The 22,674-nt window shown below is 40.5% G+C and overlaps 1 protein-coding gene across 1 annotated transcript in view; it reads right to left on the bottom strand.

Annotated features, from left to right (window-relative positions):
- PRMT9 (protein arginine methyltransferase 9) overlaps nt 1–22,674 on the bottom strand; it is a 37,445-nt gene that overhangs the window by 6,301 nt on the left and 8,470 nt on the right. The window contains exons 5-10 of the mRNA XM_012097392.3: nt 22,415–22,517; nt 21,298–21,404; nt 14,083–14,275; nt 11,453–11,636; nt 7,758–8,475; nt 1,871–2,024 (exon numbers count right to left, since the gene is read on the bottom strand). Of these exons, the coding sequence (XP_011952782.3) occupies nt 1,871–2,024; nt 7,758–8,475; nt 11,453–11,636; nt 14,083–14,275; nt 21,298–21,404; nt 22,415–22,517 (1,459 nt within the window). The remainder of the gene's footprint in view (nt 1–1,870; nt 2,025–7,757; nt 8,476–11,452; nt 11,637–14,082; nt 14,276–21,297; nt 21,405–22,414; nt 22,518–22,674) is intronic.

The following is a 22,674-nucleotide window of genomic DNA, read 5'->3' as shown; positions in this document are numbered from 1 at the left end:
AGGCATTTTACATAAATAGAAGATCCCATGCCTCCAACTCCATTATCCTCTAACCTCACGTCTCATTACCTATCATACTAATCTTTTCACTCCTTTGTTTACTGTCTGTCTCTCGTTTATTTACAATCAATTTGAATATTAGCTCCATGAGGACAGAAACTTCTCTTTAATTTCATGACTATAATCCCCAAACCTAAAAGAGCACATGGAGAAGACATTTGTTGAATGAATAGATTTCTGCTGTTTTCTGTATAACTTTTTTACAACCTCTCATTGTGTATCATTGGCTCACTCGGTTGTCAGTGTAGTAGTCAGCTAATCATCACATCAGATTGGAGAAGGGCATGGCAACCCACTCCAGTTCTTGCCTGGAGAATTCCGTGGACAGAGGAGCTTGGTGGAGTCAGACACGACTGAGTGACTAACACATTCAAAGAGAAAGTGGGGCTTTCCAGGTGGCTCAGTGGAAGAGAGTCCACCCGCCAATGCAAGAGATGTGGATTTGATCCTTGGGTCAGGAAGATCCCCTGGTGGCGGAAGTGGCAACCCACTCCAGAACTCTTGGCAGGAAAATCCCATGGACAGAAGAGTCTGATGGGCTCTAGTCCACGGGGTTGCAAAGAATGGGAAAAGCCTGAGTGACTGAGCACACCACAGAGGCGAAGACAGGACGACAGCTCAGAAAATGAGCCAGCGGACTAGGAAAGGTAAAACTGCCCAGCAAGTTCATGGAGCCTCTTGAGATGCCTGGTCATATGCTGAGGTGAGGCCACAGTCAACATGCTCAGCTGCAGGGGTACCGGTGTAGAGAAGGCAGAAAGCTGAGTTTAACCAAGGTGGGACTGCCCCCAGGCCAGCAGAAAAAGGGCAGGGAAAGATACATGAAAAACGTATCGACCGTGGAATATAAGCTGTTCAGGAAAGGAGGATATGAGGTGGGGGGCAGGGGGAAAAGACGGCAGGATTAAAATATTGTAGATTGTGATGGAATCAAAGAACTGTTGACGTCAGGATCAAAGAAAAGCTAGACAGACAGTAGAATGTGGTATTTCTGGACTACAAACATGTCTTCTGGTAAGTACATTTTCTTTATTAAACTCTCCAAAAAACTGAGATCATTAAATAAACTCCAAAACTTTAGCCTGCTCTGAAAAAAATCATTTCCTCAAAAAAATTATATTTGTTGAGCAAATTCTGCTCATGGAAGATCTAATAATGCATATTCAAGAGCTTACTACCACCTACAGGCTCTAGATATCACTCCTTTAATTCAGTACTCAACACCCCACTTCCCAAAGTGCTGTTCTGGCTTACTCAGCAGATTCCACCTCTTTCCAACCCCAAGCCTCTTCCCTAGATATTCCATCTGTTCCACAGTTACAACTGACAAATTCTACTTGCTGCTGGTACTTTCGCCAGCACTATACCCTTGTTTTCCAAACAGTGAGTAACCCCTTTTCCTTGCGCGCCTACACTCACTCCTGCTCCCTGCGGTCTGAATGCCGGGAGATGAGCTGCTCCCGCCTTCCCCCGCCAGCCTCCAGCCTCAGTGTGATTAAGGGCTCCTGTTGAGAACAGAGGTCTCCTGGTGGCTGCTTTTTTAGACAAGGATCATAATTTTTCATAAGACTAAACCCGGTACCCTATTTTTCATTTACAACAGTGGTTCAGAACAAGAGTCATAGACTTCTGTCAGGAACAACAGAAATCTTGGCTATACTAACCCCAAGGTTTGATTTTTACCACTAGTAAGTTCCTTGGCTCTAAAAAACTGAGTACCAGAGCAATCCAGTTAAACGCAGTGACTATAAACCTGGAGAGAGACTGTGGGTGACAGCCACCGGGCTGAACTTCTCTTCTAAACGCTCACCTGAAACTGGTTAATGAAAGGCGCTATGTTGAAGCCAAGAGTTCGTTCTGTGCCCTGCACGGCACTCTCCTCCAACAGAGTCTGCGATTCCACGAGCAACCCAAACATCAGCACATACTGGGGAAAAATCTTGCCTCCAGACTGTAGCAAACACCTGGAGGAAGGACAAATGCTTTAAAAAGTATCTTGATGCCCTACATTTTATAAATACCAGTAACTAAATTACTGGGGATCTAAGACAGTATACAGTGTAATGGTCTTTAGACTGGTAGTTGGCTGGTAGTTCACAATGGCAGACTGGTGGACCCCCCGAAAAGTAACCAGTGAGCTGGATGAGTACAAGTTTTCAGGTTCGGGAAGAGTCATCAGTGGCTATTAAAACGAGAGGCTGAAAGTTTAATTAGGACAAAGATATTTAAGAGTCTCAAAGTTTCACCCCCATAAAGGACTTATTACAAAGGAAAAATAGCAACTTAAAGAGTGGAAAAAACCTGATGGATACAACTTAAACCAACTGATCTACATTCACATCCACAGATCTAGGGTAAAGCAACATACATGCCTCCTAACGTGACCAAACTTCTGTGGTCTCTCAGATGAATAGTCCGACTCCTCTAGTAAGAAACATGAGGAACATTCTACAAAATAAAAGGCCTCCACTTTTCGAAACTGTAAATGTCATGAAAGACTGAGGAACTGTTGCAGAATAAAGGAGACCAAATGCAATATGTGACCCTGGACTGAATTCTGGACCTATGAAGGGCATTCCTGCCACAAACGGTGGAATATCTGAGTAAGACTGTTTCCCTTAGATATCAGTACTATGTCCATAGAGATTTCCTCGTTTTGGTAAGTGTGTGATGATTACAAAATACACAAGGAAGTATTGAGGGGTACAGGAATATGGTATCTGAAGCTTAAAGTGTTCAGAGAGAATACTAAAGCGTGTGTGGCAATACGGTAACAATCTGTGACCCTGGATGTAAGGTTCATGTGTGGGTTTTTGTACTGTTCTCTAACTTCTCTGTAAGCTTGAAGTTATTTCAGAATAAAAAGTTAAACACTCTGAAAGGAAAAAAGTGATTAAAAATCCAAATACTGTAGAGTAACGTGTATGAATAAAGGGCTAACAAAACACCTTCTCTTCCTATACTTATCTTGGATTCACTTTCTGTTTCCCTGGAAAGTCTATAAAGGTGGAATGTCAGCTGTTATCAATAACACTGCTTATGGTTTAAAAAAAGAAGTTTTTACATGTTTCTTAATGGGTAGATGCACGTGGACTAAGAACCGTGAACTACAGATGCCTGATGGGAAGGACACCACCTCTGGGCTTCCCTGAGTCAGGGGTAACTTGTAACCACCTGTTCCTATGGCTAGAGCTTGGAAGCTATGCCTATGGGAGAAGTTCCCATGTGAAATATGAGGCGCTTAGGCCAAGGCAGCTCCCACGCCCACATATACAGTCTTGTTTCCACAGCCCTGAGCTCTGTGCGAGGTGTGAGAGCAGTGTGGGGTGGGGTCCGGGGCAGGTGGTTGGGGGCGGTGGGAGAGGGGGTGGTCACCTCCTGCCCTCAAATGAAACAGACATGGAGGATAGTTTAAGGCCCTTTAATCATGTGCCACATTTGAAATCAAACATTAAGTCCCTCATTCTTACTGAACAATCCAAATTGGTTTCCATCTGAACTTCTAGACAGGCTGCTACTATAGACAGCTGGACTTCATACTATCATATATACCTTTCGTAGTAAGCTTTTACTCTTAAATATTTCTAGTCAGTAAGGATTTATTTATAAAAATACAAGACAAAGTTTTTGACCAATATATTTGTGCATACCTAAAAAATTAGTTCCTGTAAGTTTCTAAAATTGTTTGCTATGCAGTTTTCCTGAATAGATCATTAAAATCTTGACAAACTATAAAACATCACATTCTTCAAAACCACTTTGGCACTTCGGCTCTTAGTTTAAAATTATTTTAATATTAATTCTGTTTTTACTAAACTGATTATCTCAACCATTTAAAATGATCTAAAACCAGAATATCAACTGAATAACAGTCAAAAGACATGGCAATTAAATGTAATACCCCTTGATTAGAACTCGACTGGGGAGGAAAAAAAAAGCAATGGAGTATTACTGGCATAAGCAGGGGAAATTTTAATACAGACTATCTGTTAAATAATAGTATTTGATCCGTGTTAAGCTTCCTGAGTGTGATCATCTTACTATGATATGTAGGGGAAAGCCCGTGTTCTAAGGAGACATGTGCTGAGCTGTTAAAGTTAAGGGGGAAGGTTAGGAGGCCAACAACCATCATATGGTTCAACAGAGAAAACAGTCTTGTGTTTGCTGTTCCTTTTCTTGCAATTTTTCTTACGTTTGAAATTTTTCAAAGTAAAAAACTGACACAGAAGTTTACAAAAGTTAAACAGGCTGCTCTCATAATAACTTTCCCTAAAGACTAGCTGATAGGAAGTCAAATCATAACTAGGTCATTTCATGAGCAAAGAATCAGCGTAGAAAGAGAGGAATCCTGAGTGTAATGGCATCAGACTGACTGAGACAAGTCTTCATCAGAAGTCAGGAAGATCTGTCTTCACTAAATGTAAGTACGTGATCATTTAAGTTGTGATAAGCTCTTACCTAAATTAGCCTAAAAGCGGCCCCCACTGACCCCAATGCTTTACTCATTTTCATTATTCCTGTCCTACCAACTTTTTTTAGCATTTTGGTAAAGTCTAGTAGAAACTGAATCTCACACAATTAGTAAAATTACATACATACCTCAAAATCACACAGCTCTTAACAAAATTCCAATCTATGCCTTTACCAAATCATAGACAATTTTAACATCTCCCTGAAGAACTGAAAATACTTACCCATTTCCCTCAAATGGATCAAGTTTAATCCTGACAACTCACGGTACTAAATTTTCTGAACTGAAGTTATCTGCTGATTGTGATCCATTTAAAGGAAACCAGATCTAATTTTTCTTAAGATCACCAAGTCTTAAATGAGATACTAAGCCACAGTGCTGCCGATGCTTGACGAATTCCCTCCACCCCTATACAGCCACAAGAGGGTAGTGCTCGATGAAATCAGTAAACAAAAAGCACACAGGTTAATAACAGCCAGCCTTCTAGCCATAAAATCTATAGGAGAGAGAACAGGAGGGAGGGTAATACAGTTAAATCACTTAGGGAGTAACCAGAAAATCAGGCTAAACAAAGTGAAAACTATATCAGTTTTGATACCTAAAAAGAAAGGTTTGCTCATGTACTAAAGCCATGCCAGAGATAAAGACTCCACAAAAGCAAGTATGCAGATTATTTTAAAAGGCCATGTTCACACTATTTTAATCTAAAATCTTGTACAAATCCTTCTTTACTCAGTGTTGCCATTACTAACTGGAATGCGTCTTAGTTATGTGTAGATAAACAGTAACTCCCTGAAGCTCTGCTTGGCTTTACTGACACAGTTTTGTCGTCACACCAAGGCAGCTGCCAGACTCCTCAATGGAATCCTCTGCAAAGCCAATAATATTTCTGAACCATCTGTGCCTTCAAGGAAAAAAATTAAAATTGTTCCAACTCAAAAGTCTAACCATAAATGGCAAAAATTCTGAAGAAACTCTTCACTGTTTCCTTGTGATCCAACACAAAAGTGTTTTAAAACGGGTTTAAATTTAAAAAAAGTTCACCAAGCTTTTAAACTGTCTCCTGTATTTTAATCTAGTGGGACTGAAAAAAATAAATAAATAAACATTTTAAAACAGTAACAACAAAGGAACTTAATAGTTTGTGAAATGGCTTGTTTCCTCCTTGACCTTTCTTCGGGAGGGTTGGTATTCAGTGATGTGACAGACGCCTTTTATCCTTATCCTAAAAACAATCTCTCCTCCCAACCCTGAACTTCATTCTCTTTGACCGGTCCTGAGGCCTCTCTGCTGTCAGTAACTAAAGATGATAATGAAAGGCCTGGGGCAGAGTGTGCACACCACTGGCCCCAGGACCAAGGGAAGCTGTGTCCACCTCCAGAGGAGCTGGTAAGGAACCTGTTGTGCACAAGCTTAGGCTGAAGGGGCGGAGCGCTGGTTCTCTCCCCTACTACTCAGGAAGTGTCCTGAGGGAAGAGCGGGAACACTGGCTAACACGCTGATCAAAGGGCTGCGAGCTTTTTTTTAACTGATGTATGTATTCTCGGTTGTGCTGGGTCTGCGGCACAGGCCTCTCTCTAGTTGCAGACAGCGGGGGCTGCTCTCCAGCTGCAGTGAACGGGCTTCTCTTTTTGCTGAGGGTGAGCGCTCGGGCTCACAGGCTCTCGAGCACAGGCTCAGCAGATGTGGTGTGCGGGCCCAGATGCTCTGCTGCATGTGGGGTCTTCCCTGACCAGGGACTGAACCCGTGTCTCCTGCACTGGCAGGCGGAGTCCTGGCCACCGAACCACCAGGGAAGCTCGCTCCTAGCACTCAGTTCCCAGAGGTGCCAGCCTTCCCGCAACACACTGTCCCCATCCCACCTCTCCCAAAGAGCTGTCCCACCCAAACCATAGTAGGACCCCTCCCTCTACTGAGAGACACACCGAAGAGGAATTGTAAGCAGCATGTAAGTTGTTTCCCACTAAAATAACTCATCAGTCCATCTATGCGTGGATAAGCAAAATGCGACAACATAATACATACAAAGGAACATTATTCCACCTTAACAAGGACAGAAATTCTTACATCTACTACAATATGGATGAACCTGGAGGATATTATGCTAAGTGAAATAAGACAATCACACACACACACACACACCCAAAACTGCATGATTCCAGTCATATGAGGTAGAGCAGTCGAACTCACAGAAGCAGAGAGTAGAATGGTGGTTGTAAGCAGCTGGGGGGAGGGTGGAATGAAGAATTATTGTTTGATGGGTATAAAGTTTCAGTTTTACAAGATGGAAAGAGTTACGAGAATGACGAGCTAATGACTGCACAATATTACTAAAATATTTATAATAATACCATTGAACTTAGAGATGGCTAAGATGAAAAATTTCATGTTATGTTCATTTTACCACAATTTAAAAAAATCAGAAAAAGAATTAAATCAAAACTAAAAATAAACCGTTAGGTAAACAGTACAGTGATTCCACAGTGATTCTGCCAAATAAGTCAAACCTCATTTGTGTGACAAATTCAGAGAGCTAAAATGCCTTCAAAGGCATCTAGTCCAGCACCCCTCATTTTATAACTGAAGACAAGAGGTATTAAATGGCTTACGGAAAATTTTACTACCTTAGGAATTCAGGGACAAATTTGAGACTACTAACCCACTCAGCTCCTTGTTCTACCATCTATCTAAAGTACAGCTGTTTAAAATTTTGAGAGAGAGTATGAGTGTATATTTCTATGTATGCATGCATGTCAGACCTCTATATCCCCATAATCTAGGGTATGCACAAGTTTGTTTTAAAGAATAGAAAATGGTAGTGATTTTTACTGGTTACCTCACATGAAAAGGTAAGTGTGGTTAACAAAAGAAAATGTATGTGAAACCTAAAATATAGTTCACTATATACGCAAATGCTTTTTTCCTAACAATCTGCCTTCTGCTGCCACAATCTGGTCTGTGTTCTCACCAGTGCTCCTATACTGTTTGTGTAACACAGAAGTTAAAACCTATAAATTCAGGGGGGATTCCTTTAGGGGGAAAAAACACAACTCAATAGTAACATGCACAGAAAAAGACAGACATGAAGCCACAGGCCGTGAAACGCAAAGCTTCAGGAACACACAGTGATCGTGGCTCATTCACGCAGCTACGCCATTAAGGAACTGAAAGAGTTCACACGAAGTCTGAGCTCACACAAACCACAGGTTGTAGTTTGGTGTTTTACCTGGATATTGCAGCCTTTTCCATTATTTCCTGCTGAATGAGTCCAGATGGCTCAATGACATCCAATATAATTATACTCCACAACTTGTCTGATTTGGGCCTTTGCAACACAGCAGATTCGTCTTCCACATGTCTCAACCAAAACTCAAGTGTGTCTTTAGGAAAGCGACTGGCTTCACATATGAGGTCCAGGGCCGCACGATGCTGGTCCTTCTCCACAGAACTGTAAGGTTTGACCCGCCCGAGGGTGCCAGCAATTACAGGGAGAAGAGAGAAGCCCTCAGACACATCTAACACATACAAAGGCTCAGGGGTACTCTGGTGAGAATTACTCGGTCCACTTCCACAGCTCATCTCGTTATTCTGACACTGAGTGTCCATGGCCTGACCCAGCTTCTCCGGAGTCAGTGAAGACAACACTTTCTCCATTGCCATTTTAAAGCCTTCATGGTATGGGATGTTATTAAGCAAAGCAATTTCTGTGGATTCCAATACACATATCTGCTCCACAACATGTGGCTTACTGGTCTGAAGGTTGGCCAGAGCACTACAGAGTTCAGCCTCGTTTCCGAAAGACAGCAAGTCTTTATTCCTGGTAAAACTTTTCCCGACCTCCATCTCATGTTCTGAATGGTAGACACTGATACTCTGGATTCTTAAGTAACAATCTTGACAAGACACTTCCATCATCACCTGGTCTCCAGGCTTTATCCAGTAGTCTTTGTAAAACAGGAAGAAAGAAAAAGAAAAAAATGTAATCAATGACTATGAGTGTTTATAAGCCCGAGGATCACACAAACACCTTGGTTCTCCCCTCATTTTTTAACAACTACAGGAAAGACTACATTTATGGACTTAATTACAATTAAGTGAATTAATCTATGTTTTTAAAAAAAAACCTAGGGAGACACCTTCAGCTTTACATAAGGAAAAAGTGAGGTTTGAAGAGCCAATTAACTTACAGCAAAACAGATTCTACAGCTCATTATTTGACCCTAACTAATGAAGAATTGATGCTTTTGAACTGTGGTGTTGGAGAAGACTCTTGAGAGTCCCTTGGACTGCAAGGAGATCCAACCAGTCCATTCTAAAGGAGATCAGCCCTGGGATTTCTTTGGAGGGAATGATGCTAAAGCTGAAACTCCAGTACTTTGGCCACCTCACGCGAAGAGTTGACTCATTTGAAAAGACCCTGATGCTGGGAGGGATCGGGGGCAGCAGGAGAAGGGGACGACAGAGGATGAGATGGCTGGATGGCATCACCGACTCGACGGACTTGAGTTTGGGTGAACTCCAGGAGTTGGTGAGGGACAGGGAGGCCTGGCGTGCTGCGGTTCATGGGGTCGCAAAGAGTCGGACACGACTGAGCGACTGAACTGAACTGAACTGCATTACTGTGCTTTTACTGTAATCACCACGGATCATCAATGACCCCAAAATAGAGGGTGGGGGAAGGACTACAAGAGACTCCCAATCTTCTTTGTTAATGAAGCCAGAAATAACAAAGATAAATGAAATTCAGAAATCAATACCAAACCTCAGTTTAGCTTAAAGGGACATTCTTTTCTCTAGAGAAATTTCTGAAAGAACAAGGCAGCCTTCAATAGCACCTTATCAGTAATATTTCTTAACTGTAAGTATTTAGATACCCTTGAATGTTTAGAAATTTGAAAATGTAAGGAAGGACTAAGTCCTACAATAAAAACTACATCGTGGACTTCCCTGGTGGTACAGCGGTTAGGAATCTGCCCGCCCATGCAGGGGACACAGGTTCGATCCCTGAACCAGGAAGATTGCACATGCCGCCGGCTCTAAAGTCCACCACCACTGAGCCCACACTCTAGAGCCTGTGAACTGCAGCAACTAAGCCCACAGGACGCAACTCCTGAAGCCCGTGCATCTGGGGCCTGTGCTCCGTAACAAAAGCAGCCACTTAAACGAGAAGCCTGGGCGCTGCCAAAAAAGAGTAGCCCCCTCTCACCACAACTAGCAGCGAGGACCCAGTGCCACCAAAAATAAATAAATAGAAGTAATAATAACAGAAAGACCATATTGTCCATCAGCTTTCACATGTGGCAAAGCTTCAAAGTGTAAACATATAATTGCTCTTCCTTCTCAGCCATAGAACCAGCTGAAAATACAAGTTACCTTTCTTGCGTTTACACTTAAAATATCCTTTCCCTAAGGATTTTTTTTGATGCCATCTAAGTTACTGAGAGTTAGAATAAACAAACAAAATGTTTAAATGTTACTCACTCAGCGCTGGTCACCATGGCAGGTATTTTACACGCAGTATGTCCATGAAGTTTCCTAGCACTACAGACTAGGCATCTCACACGCAGTGTGTCTAATAACTCCTACAACAATCCTGCAAAGTAGACAGCACTGGCATCCCCCTCACTTTTCTTTTTCTTTTTTAGCACGGCTGCAACACAGCTTACAGGATCCTAGTTACCTGACCAGGGATTGAAACCGGCGCCCCCACAATGAAAGCTGGGAGTCCTAACCCCTGGACCACCAGGGAATTCCCAGCACCCTTCCGTTTTTATAAATCACATAACAAAAGCTCTAAGAAATAACCGGCAAGACCAGCGAAGGAGTCAGTATTAGCAAAGATTCGATTTCTAATTTACCCGACTGACTCCAGAACCATACTCTGCCACGATACTATACTGATTCATGACTTAATGGCCTTGCCAAATTAGATCCTTGGTTGAGAGACTATACAGAAGTAAATATTACCTTCCAGTTATAAAACAGTAGAATTTTTCTATGTGATACAGCTGCTGTAAACTATACTGAACCACATCAAATTACTAGTAAATCCTTTCTTTATAAAAAAGTTATCTTTGGGACATCCCCTGGTGGTCCCGTGGCTAAGACTCCACGCTCCCAATGCAGGGGGCCCAGGTTAGATCCCTGTTCAGAGAACTAGATCCCATATGCCACAACTAGGAGATCCCACATGATAAAAAATAAATATATTTTTTAAATAAGTAAATAAAAAGTATCTTTAACGTAAGACTTCCCTAGGTAAGTCCATGGATTCATGAACTCTAAACTGCAAGATTTTGTATTTATATGAGTGTGCATATTTTTAGGGCCTGGGGCTCCACAGATGCCGTCAGATTCTGTGAGCGATAAGAACTTCTGCTCTGTAAGCAATATTTCTCCACTGTGTTCCAAAAAAGTGGACTAGCATTTCTCTCATCTACTCATAACAAGAGTGATCAGAGCTGAAGAAATGATTTAATGATAGATATTTTTGAGTGGTCTGCAGCAGATTTGTGTTTTCACCTTTTTTTTTTTAATATTGGAGTATAGTTGATTAACAATGTGTTAAAGTGTACAGCAGTTATACATACACACCTATCTGTTCTTTTTCACGTTCTTTCCCCATTTAGGTTATTCCAGAGCATGCAGCAGAGTCCCCTGTGCACTACAGTGGATCCCTGTCGGTTATCTAGTTTAGAGCAGTCTGTACATGTCGATTTTAGTCTCTCTTCTTAACCATACATATTACTTAAAACTACTTTTAAAAACCAAACAGAAAATTCTGAAAGATTTAACCAATCTCCCTTGACTGGAAACTTCATATTCAAAGTGAACTTTTGACACTGACTCAAATCCTCAGAGGATTAAGACAACTTTTTTTTTTTTTTAAAGAAAAACAATAAAAAATTAGACAAGATATACCTGCAAGATCATGAACAGGGTATACAGCCTGTTCCCAGCACGTTTCCTCACTAGGACTTGTGGATAAACTGTGTTCGTCATCAAGCTGGAGTACAAACCAAACCACGATGGCATCAAGTATGCCTTCTTTAGTAACGGGGACACCAACCTTATCAGGTTTTTTAGTTGCAAGGCTTTTTAATTCCTGACCAAAATGTAGAAGGAATAAGAGGATTTTAGACATTTAATACATGCATGCCCCAGTGTCATACCACTTCCCATCAGCCCCGCCCAGAACCCTCAGGGGATCAATATCACAGCACAGCTACAACCAAATAAACACACTGAATGGGAAAACGTGATATACAGTATATGGTAGTGAATACCGTGAGTTACTACAATGAGGCAGATACATATTACTGATGCAGAAAAAGTCCATAACATACTGCTGAATGAAGGCAAGTGGTGAAGCAATCGGGATTATTCTATTCTAAAAAATGTGTGTGTGCATTCGTCTGTGTGTGTGTGTGTGTGTGTGTGCGTGCGTGCGCGCGTGCAGATTAGAAAAGCAAGTCTGAAAAGATATATTTCAAGCTGGTGACCTGGGGAAAGAAGGAGCTCGATTTTAAAAAGCAAGATATATACTTTTTTCTTCTTCCTTTTTAATGTATTACTTGAAAATATTAAACAGGCAGATATTACTTTCAAATTTCGGGTCTTAATAAGGTGGTTTTTTTTGGGCGGGGGGCTGTTGCGGAGAAGAAACATTAAAATATTGAAACACTTGGTGAACACCTGGAGATTCGAGGAGCATGATGTTCTTGGGGACAGCACGGGAGCCCTGATCGCCTTTGCTCACCCCTATGCCTATGCATCTCCTCCATGTGACTGTTCCCAAGATACATCCTTGTCTAATAAGCCTAATAAGTAAAATGTGTAATAAGTAACGCTTAAGAGCCTAATAAGTAAAATACTTCCCTGATTCTGTGAGCCACTCTAGAAAATCAATAGAACTCAGATCACTGGAACTTAACAATTTATGGACTATCACTTTGTAAAGAATCCACCTGCAATGCAGGAGACCCCGGTTGGGGAGAGGTCAATTCCTGGGTTGGGGAGATCCACCGGAGAAGGGATAAGCTACTCACTCCAGTATTCTTGGGCTTCCCTTGTGGCTCAGCTGGTAAAGAATCCACCTGCTATGAGGGAGACCTGGGTTCGATCCCTGGGTTGGGAAGATCCCCTGGAAAAGGGAAGGACTACCCACTCCGGTATTCTGGCTTAGAGAATTCCATGGACAACATAGTCCAAGGGGTCACAAAGAGTCAGACCTGACTGACTTTCACTCACTCTGAAGCACAGATGTTAACCTGGGTTTGTGTCTGGAGACTGAGGTGGGATGGGGGGAGGGGTAAGGACTGAGGAAGGGAGGTTGTGTAGTCATGCAGGGATGAGGACTTAAAAAGAACAAAAAAAAATTGTAACACTGTTATATCAGAAAAGAAATACTGGCAAAGCTCAGCCTCAGCAATGCCAAAGTATTAATTTAGTTCCAGATCACCTCAAAACAAAACAAAACAAAAAAACCTATTAACAACTAATAGGGGAAAGCTTTTATTAAATTATAAAGATCTTAGGTGAAAATGACACTCACAAAGTCTTCTGTCCCCTGGCAAGTTTCACCTCAAAATCTTAATGTACTTAAGGTTAATATACTTAAACATTTCTGGTGATCCTTACTTAGATCACCAGAGATGATGATCAGAGATTATCACCAGAGAAGGACTCGATGTAACTTTCTCCAGCTCCCTGGGCTCTTTCTTTGCTCAGCACAGGGCCCTCACACACACACAGATACATCAGGATGATACCAGCTGGTCCTGTTTTGCCCAAGACCATTTCTCAGGAGCCGCTCAGTCCTGGGCAAGTCAAGGTGGCTGGTCACCCTAACACACAGACAACCTAGAGATCTGAGTTGTTTCATTTCAAGGAATATTACTAATCTGAGATGAAAAACACAGAGAAAGGCTGGAAGACCTAGGTTATAATCCCTGCCCTGCATTCATATCTGGGGAGGGGGGCGGGAATTAACCTAACAGCACAAGGATAATTGTAACTATTGCAATGCTGTTCTAAGGGCAACCTCAGGACTTCCTTGATGTTACAGTGGATAAGAATCCTCCTGCCAACGCAGGGGAAACGGGTTTGATTCTTGGTCTGGGAAGATCCCACATGCCACGGGACAGCTAAGCTCTCACGCGGCAACTACTGAGGCCTCCAAGTCCTAGGGCCTGTGCGCTGCAACGAGAGAAGACACGGCAATGAGAAGCCCATGCTCTGCAACAGAGAGTAGCCTCCACTCGCCACAACTAGAAAACGTCCACGCACAGCAACGAAGGCCCAGCACAACCAAAAAATAAACAAAGAAGCGGGCCACCTAAGAATACATGTGAAAGCACCAGGTACACTGTACAGTCCCCAAAACCTTAAGGATTTTTTTCCTGTGTATTTAAAAGTAAAGCAAATAATCATTTTCCTTACATACAGGAAGTGGAATTCCATGCCTACTCATAAGACTGTCCTATGTATTAACTATTTTAAACAATGCGTGAAATTTAACACTTAAAACCAAACTAAATTTTTATTTTTACCTGAAGATTGTTGAAATCTACTGTCATAATTTTAAAACACTCTGTCAAAGCCAAATATCCTCCAGGAACTCGACTCATCTTTTCGGTTGTATAAGGTTCAATTGTTTCTTCTCCATCTACAGAAGAATATGCTGGGCTCTGAAATTTCACATTGGTTGGCAAACAGATTCCAGCAACGTCCTTAACACCCACCCTGGTGAGGAGAATGAGAGAGGAAAGGGAAAAGGGAAAGGGAAAAAGATGGGTTGGTTTCTGTTTTTTTCTTTTTCTTTTTAAAAAATCAAGTAACACCGTCTAATACTGAATCCAGCAAAAATTAGCATAAAAATACAATAAAACATCATAGACAAAGGTTTCTTAAACACACTGACATACACAATCACTAACTATAAACGAAAACAAATAACAGGTGAACATTAAAATTAAGAACTCCACTCATCAAAAGATACCCAGGAAGAATGTTAAAGGCAAGCCACTGAGCAAAAGAGATTTGTAATACATCTACTCAACAAAGGACAAATATCCAAAATATATTTTTTAGTCCTCACAATAAAAGAAATCCAAAAATGGGCCAAAGTTTCGGACACTTCACCAAAGAACAAATAGCCAATATGAAGAGTCAGTCAAGAGGGAAATGAAGTTAAAGCCATGCTACCCGACGAACAGAACGGGGAAAATAAACAGCCCATACCAAGTACTGATAAGAATACAATCTTATATACTACTGGTAGGAATATAAAATTAAAAAGACCACTTTGGAAGAGTTTCATAGTTCCTATTCAAGCGGAACATGACTATTATTTTAGATTCAGTCTTAATATGGGAACCTCAAGGTGTCTGGCATTTGCAGTTCCAGAAATATGGCTGAGGGAAATTCATATATACAACCACCAAAAGAATGTTTAAGAATGTTTACAGCTGTGCTATAAACACAATACTCCCCAAACTGGATATGACCTAAACATCCATCAGCAGCAGAATGGAGGAATGCACTGTGGAGTATTCACACAACAGGCATGCTCCACAGCAATGAGAACCAACAAACTACACACAAGAGCACAGACGTGTTGGAAGGAGGCAAGCATGAGCATTCATACCGTATGATACCATCTGCATGAAATTCAAAGCAGGCAAAATAATCTATGGCGTCAGAAGTCAAGACAGTAGATACTCTTGGGGGTGTGGGGCACTGGTAACTGGAAGGGGTTTCTTCCTAAGGACCTGTTGGGGTGGGGCCTTGATCTGAGCACTGGGACACACTACATCAACTTCATGAATCCATCAAAAATGTGTGGTTTATGTGCTTGCTCTAACAATGTTTGATGTCAGTAAAAATTTACACTGAAAAAAAACATTTCATGAGCATTTAAAAAACACCATCTTGTAACAGGAAACACTTTGACCTCCTCTCATACACACTCATTTATTAGCCTATCTGTCTTTACTACAGAAACAGTCTACTACTAGAAATTATTTTGTTATATTCTAAAAAGATGGATTATCAAATGGAAGTATTAACGAGTTTAACAATAACCAAATGAGAAATCACAAGTTACAGAAACAAAAAGAATGTGACAAGTTCCCTTTCAATTTCTTACCAAATACATGAACATAAACTTACTGTCCAAACTTCAAACAATGTAGTAAAAAGTGCAAGTCCACCTCCACAGCATCCATTTCCGCCCTGTTAGAAGTCTGGTGTCTGTCCCCTCCCACTGTTTTCTTTACGTGTGCGGTATCTGTGTATACTGCCTCAGACCCACTGTACTTATTTTCCTCTGCTCTTAACTCTTTATTTTGAAAATGATTTCAAATTTACAGAAAGGCTTCCAGCGTCGTCTAAAGAGCTCTCACATTCTCTAACCACATTCATCAAGTTTTTAATAGTCTACCATATTATTTTTATCACATTCTCTCTCTCTCCACATATATTCTTTCTTCTGAACCATTTGAGAGAAAACTGCATTCATCGTACCCATTCATCCTTTCATAGATATACTTCAGTGTATCTTTATTAGAAACAAGGGTATTTTCTTAATCATAAGTTATCAAATGCAGTGTTATTTCATCTTCATATTAGAATATAGTTCATATTCTATATTAACTGAATCAATAAATCAAAACTAACTTCCGCCCACCAGTCCCAATACAGGATCATGATTTCAATTTAGCTGTCCTATCCTTTAATTCTCTTCAATCTCTGTCTCTCATGATGCTGACAATTTTATTTTGTTTTGGCCATACCATGTTGCTTGCAGGATCTTAGTTCCATTTATTAATCTATTTGTTATAAATAGGAATTTATGGATTCTTACTTTATTCAATGGAACTGCCCTTATATATCTTGGTGCTGAAACTGTCCAAGATTTGGCCAGCAGGAGACACTTCCAAACATGCTTCTGTGACCTTTAACCACCCACATCATTTTCTTCAGCAGCTCCTTAAATTTCTGCCCCAAGTTATTTCACAGTCAGCTTCAGTCTGTTCTGCCCCAGTCTGGGAAGCAGCCATTTCTCCAGAGTTATAGTTCCCCGTGGTGAGGAACGGTATTTAAGAGCCAAGATCTGAGGGCTAGGTATGCTCACTGCTCCTAGAATTATGGCCTGTCTTTTTCACTAACCGTCATTAACTTCCTTCCCTCTCTACATGTGCACCTTGACTGTTTCCTTTTGCCACCGGCAAAGTACTGCACTGGGTGAATGTTTTATCAGACTGCAGTAAGTATGCAGATAGTTTTCTGTTTGGGTTTTTCCAATTACAGTGTTAGAGTAAGCATCCGTGTACACGTTTATTATTAGGACAAACTATCAGAAGAAGACACATCACATGAAAGACTATGCACACCTTTGGCTTGGTTAGTTAACGCCAAACTGAGCTACTAAAATGATGCACCAACAGGGTATACAGTCTCCCATATCTAAAACAGGCTTCCCTGGTGGCTCGGTGGTAAAGAATCCATCTGCCAATGCAGGAGACCCAGGTTCAATGCCTGGGCCAGGAAGATCCCCTGGAGAAGGGAATGGCAACCCACTTCAGTATTCTTGCTGGGAAATCCCACCAACAAGGAACCTGGTGGGCTACAGTTCATGGGGTCTCAAAATAGTCAGACACAACTCAGCGACTAAACAACAACATGAGAAAGTAGGATCTTATCTCTTTTCTGGGCCACACTGTGGGGCTTGCAGGATCTCACTTTCCCGACCAGGGATCAAACCTGGGGCCTCGGCAGTGAAAGTGTGGAGTCCCAACCACTGGGCCACCAGGGAATTCCCCTTATCAATCATTTTTAATGTTTCAGAATGTAAACAGTTAAAAATGTTATCCTATTTATTTAATTTCCATTTCTCTCATTAATAGACAATTGCAAATATGTTTCAGTGCAGTTCAGTCACTCAGTCGTGTCCAATTCTTTGCAAACCCATGGACTGCAGCATGCCAGGCCTCCCTGTCCATCACTGACTCCCGGAGTTTACCCAAACTCATGTCCATTGAGTCTGTGATGCTATCCAACCATCTCATCCTCTGTCATCCCCTTCTCCTCCTGCCCTCAATCTTTCCCAGCATCAGGGTCTTTTTCAATGAGTCAGCTCTTTGCACCAGGTGGCCAAAGTACTGGAGTTTTAGCTTCAACATCAGTCCTTCCAATGTACACCCAGGACTCATCTCTTTTAGGATAGATTGTTTGGATCTCCTTGCAGCCTAAGGGACTCTCAAGAGTCTTCTCCAACTTAACTTTATTCTAAAAGCTGGAAATTTTGCCTCAGATTGTCATCTGCCTTTTAACTTTATACTTTCATTTTTTTTTTTAATGTGTTAAATTTGTCAATCTTTTGTGGCTTCTGGATCCTCCCTCTGTTTTGCTTGGAAAGCCTTCACCACTTAATGGATTTTTTTACACTTAGATACTTAATTCATCTTGGAATTAAAAGTAAAGATCTAACTTTAACTATTTGAAGGACCGGGAGGCTGGCGTGCTGCAGTCCATAGGGTTGCAAAGAGTCAGACACAACTGAGCAACTGAAGAACAACAGCGTTACCCCAGTGAAGCGCTTCATCTCCGCTTCCTGAATAGTTTATCTTTTCTCCACTCATCTAAAATACCTCATCTGTATCACATACTAAATCCCTATACATTCAAAGGTGTATCTAGAGTCTTTATTGTATTATACTGATCTATGTTTTCTATTTCTGCATCAATAAATTACTATTTTTTACTTCTAGTTTTTATAACTAATAAACCAAGCTTCTTAAAACTTAAAACCTCTAAACTCTGGGAACTGTAACACTAGGAAAGTGACTTTTAAGAAATCATGAAGCACATCTATTAACATGAAGAGGCTCACTAAAGCTAATTATTTACTAATATTTTAATATATTTACCGCTACTGATCATTTTTACTGAAGCAAAATTAAATTTATACACACACACATTTGCTTACACAGAGCTGCCAACCAACTAGCTCACTCTAATCCAGCCAATCTGCGGGCAAAGGCCACTTTTTGGTTAATGCCTGTGCCCTGCTGCTGCTAAGTCGTTTCAGTCGTGGCCGACTCTGTGCAGCCCCATAGACAGCAGCCCACCAGGCTCCCCGTCCCTGGGATTCTCCAGGCAAGAACTCTGGAGTGGGTTGCCATTTCCTTCCCCAATGCATGAAAGTGAAAAGTGAACGTGAAGTCGCGCAGTCATATCGGACTCTTAGCGACCCCATGGACTGCAGCCGACCAGGCTCCTCCATCCATGGGATTTTCCAGGCAAGGGTGCTGGAGTGGGGTGCCATTGCCTTCTCCGTCCTGTGCCCCACCAATCACTAACTACTTTTATTTATCACCCTGTAGCATGCACTGAGGAGTGTAAGAAGATAAACTGTAAAGGTGAGCATTAGTTATCTACCAGTGGGGCGTTCAGAATGATTACTTTCTTCTTTTCATCACCAGTATTTCCTGAAATGTTTATGTGTAACATTTACTACTACTGAGTTATCAGATGGAGGGCCTCCTTAAGAAGTCCTGGAACAATATGGATCAATACTTTAGCAAAATAAAAAATTCATTAATGTTCAAGAAAAGGATGTAACCAATAAGTTTTTCTAACTAAAAAAAATTTTCACCTGTATCACACTGCAGAAATCTCAGAATCTCAAGGGTACAAAGATTATGAAATTTCATCCCACCTACCAACAAAACATTACAATGTCAACAGTTATTAAGAACAGAAAACTGGGAGAAGTAAAATTATTTTCACATGGAAATTTTTATTTCCCTCTAAAATTAGTCTGAACTTAGTATTTTTTCTCAGGAATCTGCCAGGGGCCAGCGTGAGGAATTCCGCCCATGGCAAAGGTCATGAGGAAGGAGGCTTGGCATACGCAAAGGCGTGATCAAGCCTCAGGAAACCCCCTGTTCCCGAGCATCAACCCCAAAACCAGAGTCTGTTTTATGCTCTCACCTACACCTCTGACTTTACGGGGGCTCTCCCCCATAACCGTTTCTCTCTGAGAAGGAGTAAACGTGCAGCTCCAAGGCAATAAAAATTCTTGGGCGTGACAAGAGTGTTTCAGCTTACGGACTCCTCTGAAGGTTATCTAGCCCACCTGTATAGGTTTGTCCAGCCACATGTGATTGTTTACAGCCTCCAAACCTGAGAGGCATGAGATGTTTTAGACTTACTAAAGGCAAAATCTTTTGGGGAGTTGGAAATTATTAGTATAGTGTGTTGGTTAGGAATTATTTGGTGAAGGGTTTTTCATTTGTTGTGTCAATAATTGCTGCTAATTCCCTGCTCTGGGTGGGACAAGGATGTCTCAGGTCAAACCTCTCTGCTGACAGACTAGCTTGTGTGACAGCATTATCCATACTCCTGCCACATGATTGTTTACTACCTCTCAACCATAAACAGCACAGAGAGTTTTGGAGTATTTTGAGAGTCTTAATTAGCATAGGATTTTTTCTTCTTGTTGAGTCAATGATTGCCGCCAGGCCTCCATATCCTTAGGCACTTGGGTATATATTAATCAATGTATTTGGAGTATAGCAAAGGAAATATAGTAGTTTTTGATGTTAGCAATACTAGACTTTTTGAGTTAATGGATTTTCTCTTTTGTAATAGATCACTGTACTTATAAATCGCTGTGTCCTTGCTATGTAAAAATGTAACTTTATCATATCTTAAGACTAAACAGATCTTAAGGGGAGCATTGGTGAAAGGATTTTCATTTGTTAGGCTGATGTTTGCTGCTAAATCTCCATATTCCCTCCCTTATAATGAATATAACTAACATATAGGAGAAATAAGTATTAACCTTTATGCATATAGGAGAAATAAGTATTAACCTTTAAGGCTAATCATGTTAACCTTGAGTTAAATACATTCCTTTCTTGATTGTAACTCACTATACCCTCACCCTATAGGAATGTAACTTTATTTGGAGGGTGGTGCCTGGTTTAAAAAAAAACACCCTTGGAAGAAATAAGTTTTTTGGTTATCAGAAAGAAAGGATCATAAAATGTCAGCAGGTCTCATTCATGGCCAGAAGATGATGTAATATCCCTAAGACCTTTTTTTATACATTTATGTGAAGCACCTGATTTTGACAAAGGTCAGGACTGCTGACTCCCACGTGACTCTGTATTCATCCCTATGTGTAACAAAAGGTATATAAGCAAACCCAAAAATAAAGAAATCGGATCAGTTTCTGGAAAGACTGATTCCCCCATTTCGCTTCTTTCTTGCTCCCGTTTTTCTGGCTGAATTCCCATCTGGAGCATGGATGCTATTCCACGTAATCCAAATTATTCAGCCTCCTTTTCTCCACTAATCTTCCTACAACACTATCCATTTCTAATCTCTCTATATCTGTGATTAAATATGTATTTTTCCAAAGACGCCGACTCCGTCCCCCCACCTTCGAATCACCCTGGATCCACCGGGGCTGGACCCCGGCAGGAATCTATCACACATCAAAAGGATACTATGTTGTATCAAAATTAAATTTTCCACTAGGAAATTGAAAGCTGATTGTTAATCCAAGAGTCTTATTTTTGAAGAAAGTTTTAAAGGCAAAAATTAAATTAAGACTGGAATAAATATCATGAATTTAAAGGTCAGAAGATGATACATTCTCATCCGAATGTCCACTAAATAACCTTTTAAGTACAGGCAACTCCTCAAAATTACTGAAATATTTTTTAATATTTACTATTTAAATAATCACTTACCTATGATGTCTTCTTATCTCTGCACATTCTACTGCCATCCCAAATATAACAGCACTTGCTGGTATAACTTTCCCATATTTTTCACAATTACCGTTTTCACCTTTGGTCTAAAAATATAACAGTAAAAATTATACTCTGCTACACTGATGTCAAAATATTTTTGTCAAAATATGTGTGTATGACGGCAAGCTATGAAAATTTATCAGAAAGCTTAGAAAAACAACAGTTAATGATAAGCAGATTAAGGTTTTTTTTCCTTTACAAAGTTTATTTCCATTTATATATATATATGAATATATATGTGTAAGTATACATATATCATATATACGTGCATGTGTGTGTATATATACGTATAAATTTTTTTCTTTTTTTAAGTACTAGTAGGAAGAAAGGGAGGGAGGGAGGTGGGAGCTAGAAGCCTCTAAGTTTGCACACAAGAAAAGATCTTTGAGTATGACTTTACTGAAGAGGCCAAAATCACCATTACCTACTCGAAAAACAAACTGCTCTTCTTTCAACCTTTCATTAGCTATTTTAAATCCAAATAATTTTCTGTAAGTAGTCGATTCTTATTACATGTTAAAATCCTTTCTTTCATAATCCATATATCAATATATACATGAAAGCTACAGTTTACGGGCCAAAAGTAGAGGATTTCAATGTAAAATACAACTTGGCAATTATAAGAGTCAATTATGTCCAGCCTAGGTCCAAGTGGTATCTTAAAATCATAACATACCAGTTAACCCACTACATTCCCTTTTGGTAAATTTGCCATATATACAATATGAGCAGTGAAGCTGTAAAGCTCAAAATATTTCCATTTCTCAACCTCACTCAAGAATTCCAGAGTCAATCCCTTCATCACATAATCTCAATTGCTAAGAACTCCTTCCTGGAGTATTTTTTGCCTGTATACCCCATTTGGGCACACAAGAATACACTGCATTATGTTATTAAATGTTTTTTCTTCGCACGGATTTCTTGCCAGCTAAATAGTATGTACCTCAATAGTGAGACGCATCTCCTATTGCTTTGCAATTATGCTAGCGGCTCAATGAGCCATCTACTGAATAATGAATTCTTAATCAAATTTAAGTGTTTTCATGCTGCTTACCTTTGGCTGCAAAAGTAAATGCTCCCATGCATGAATCAAACTCTCCACAATTCCTTCTCCAAATAAACCTGCATCGACAGTTTCTGTTACAACTAGGGACACTCTATAGAATGATTTTTTAAAGATATATGTAAGTAAAATATCATGCTATTTATGTAAAAGATGTCAAAGCTGAGAGAAGGAAGAATATATTATAGACAGCACAAATATAAAATTTTCTCATACATTTCATGTTTAACATCTACCCTTGAATCCTAAGG

Source organism: Ovis aries, chromosome 17, assembly GCF_016772045.2.
Source record: "Ovis aries strain OAR_USU_Benz2616 breed Rambouillet chromosome 17, ARS-UI_Ramb_v3.0, whole genome shotgun sequence".
NCBI lineage: Eukaryota > Metazoa > Chordata > Mammalia > Artiodactyla > Bovidae > Ovis > Ovis aries.
This window is presented reverse-complemented; position numbering and strand designations above follow the sequence as displayed.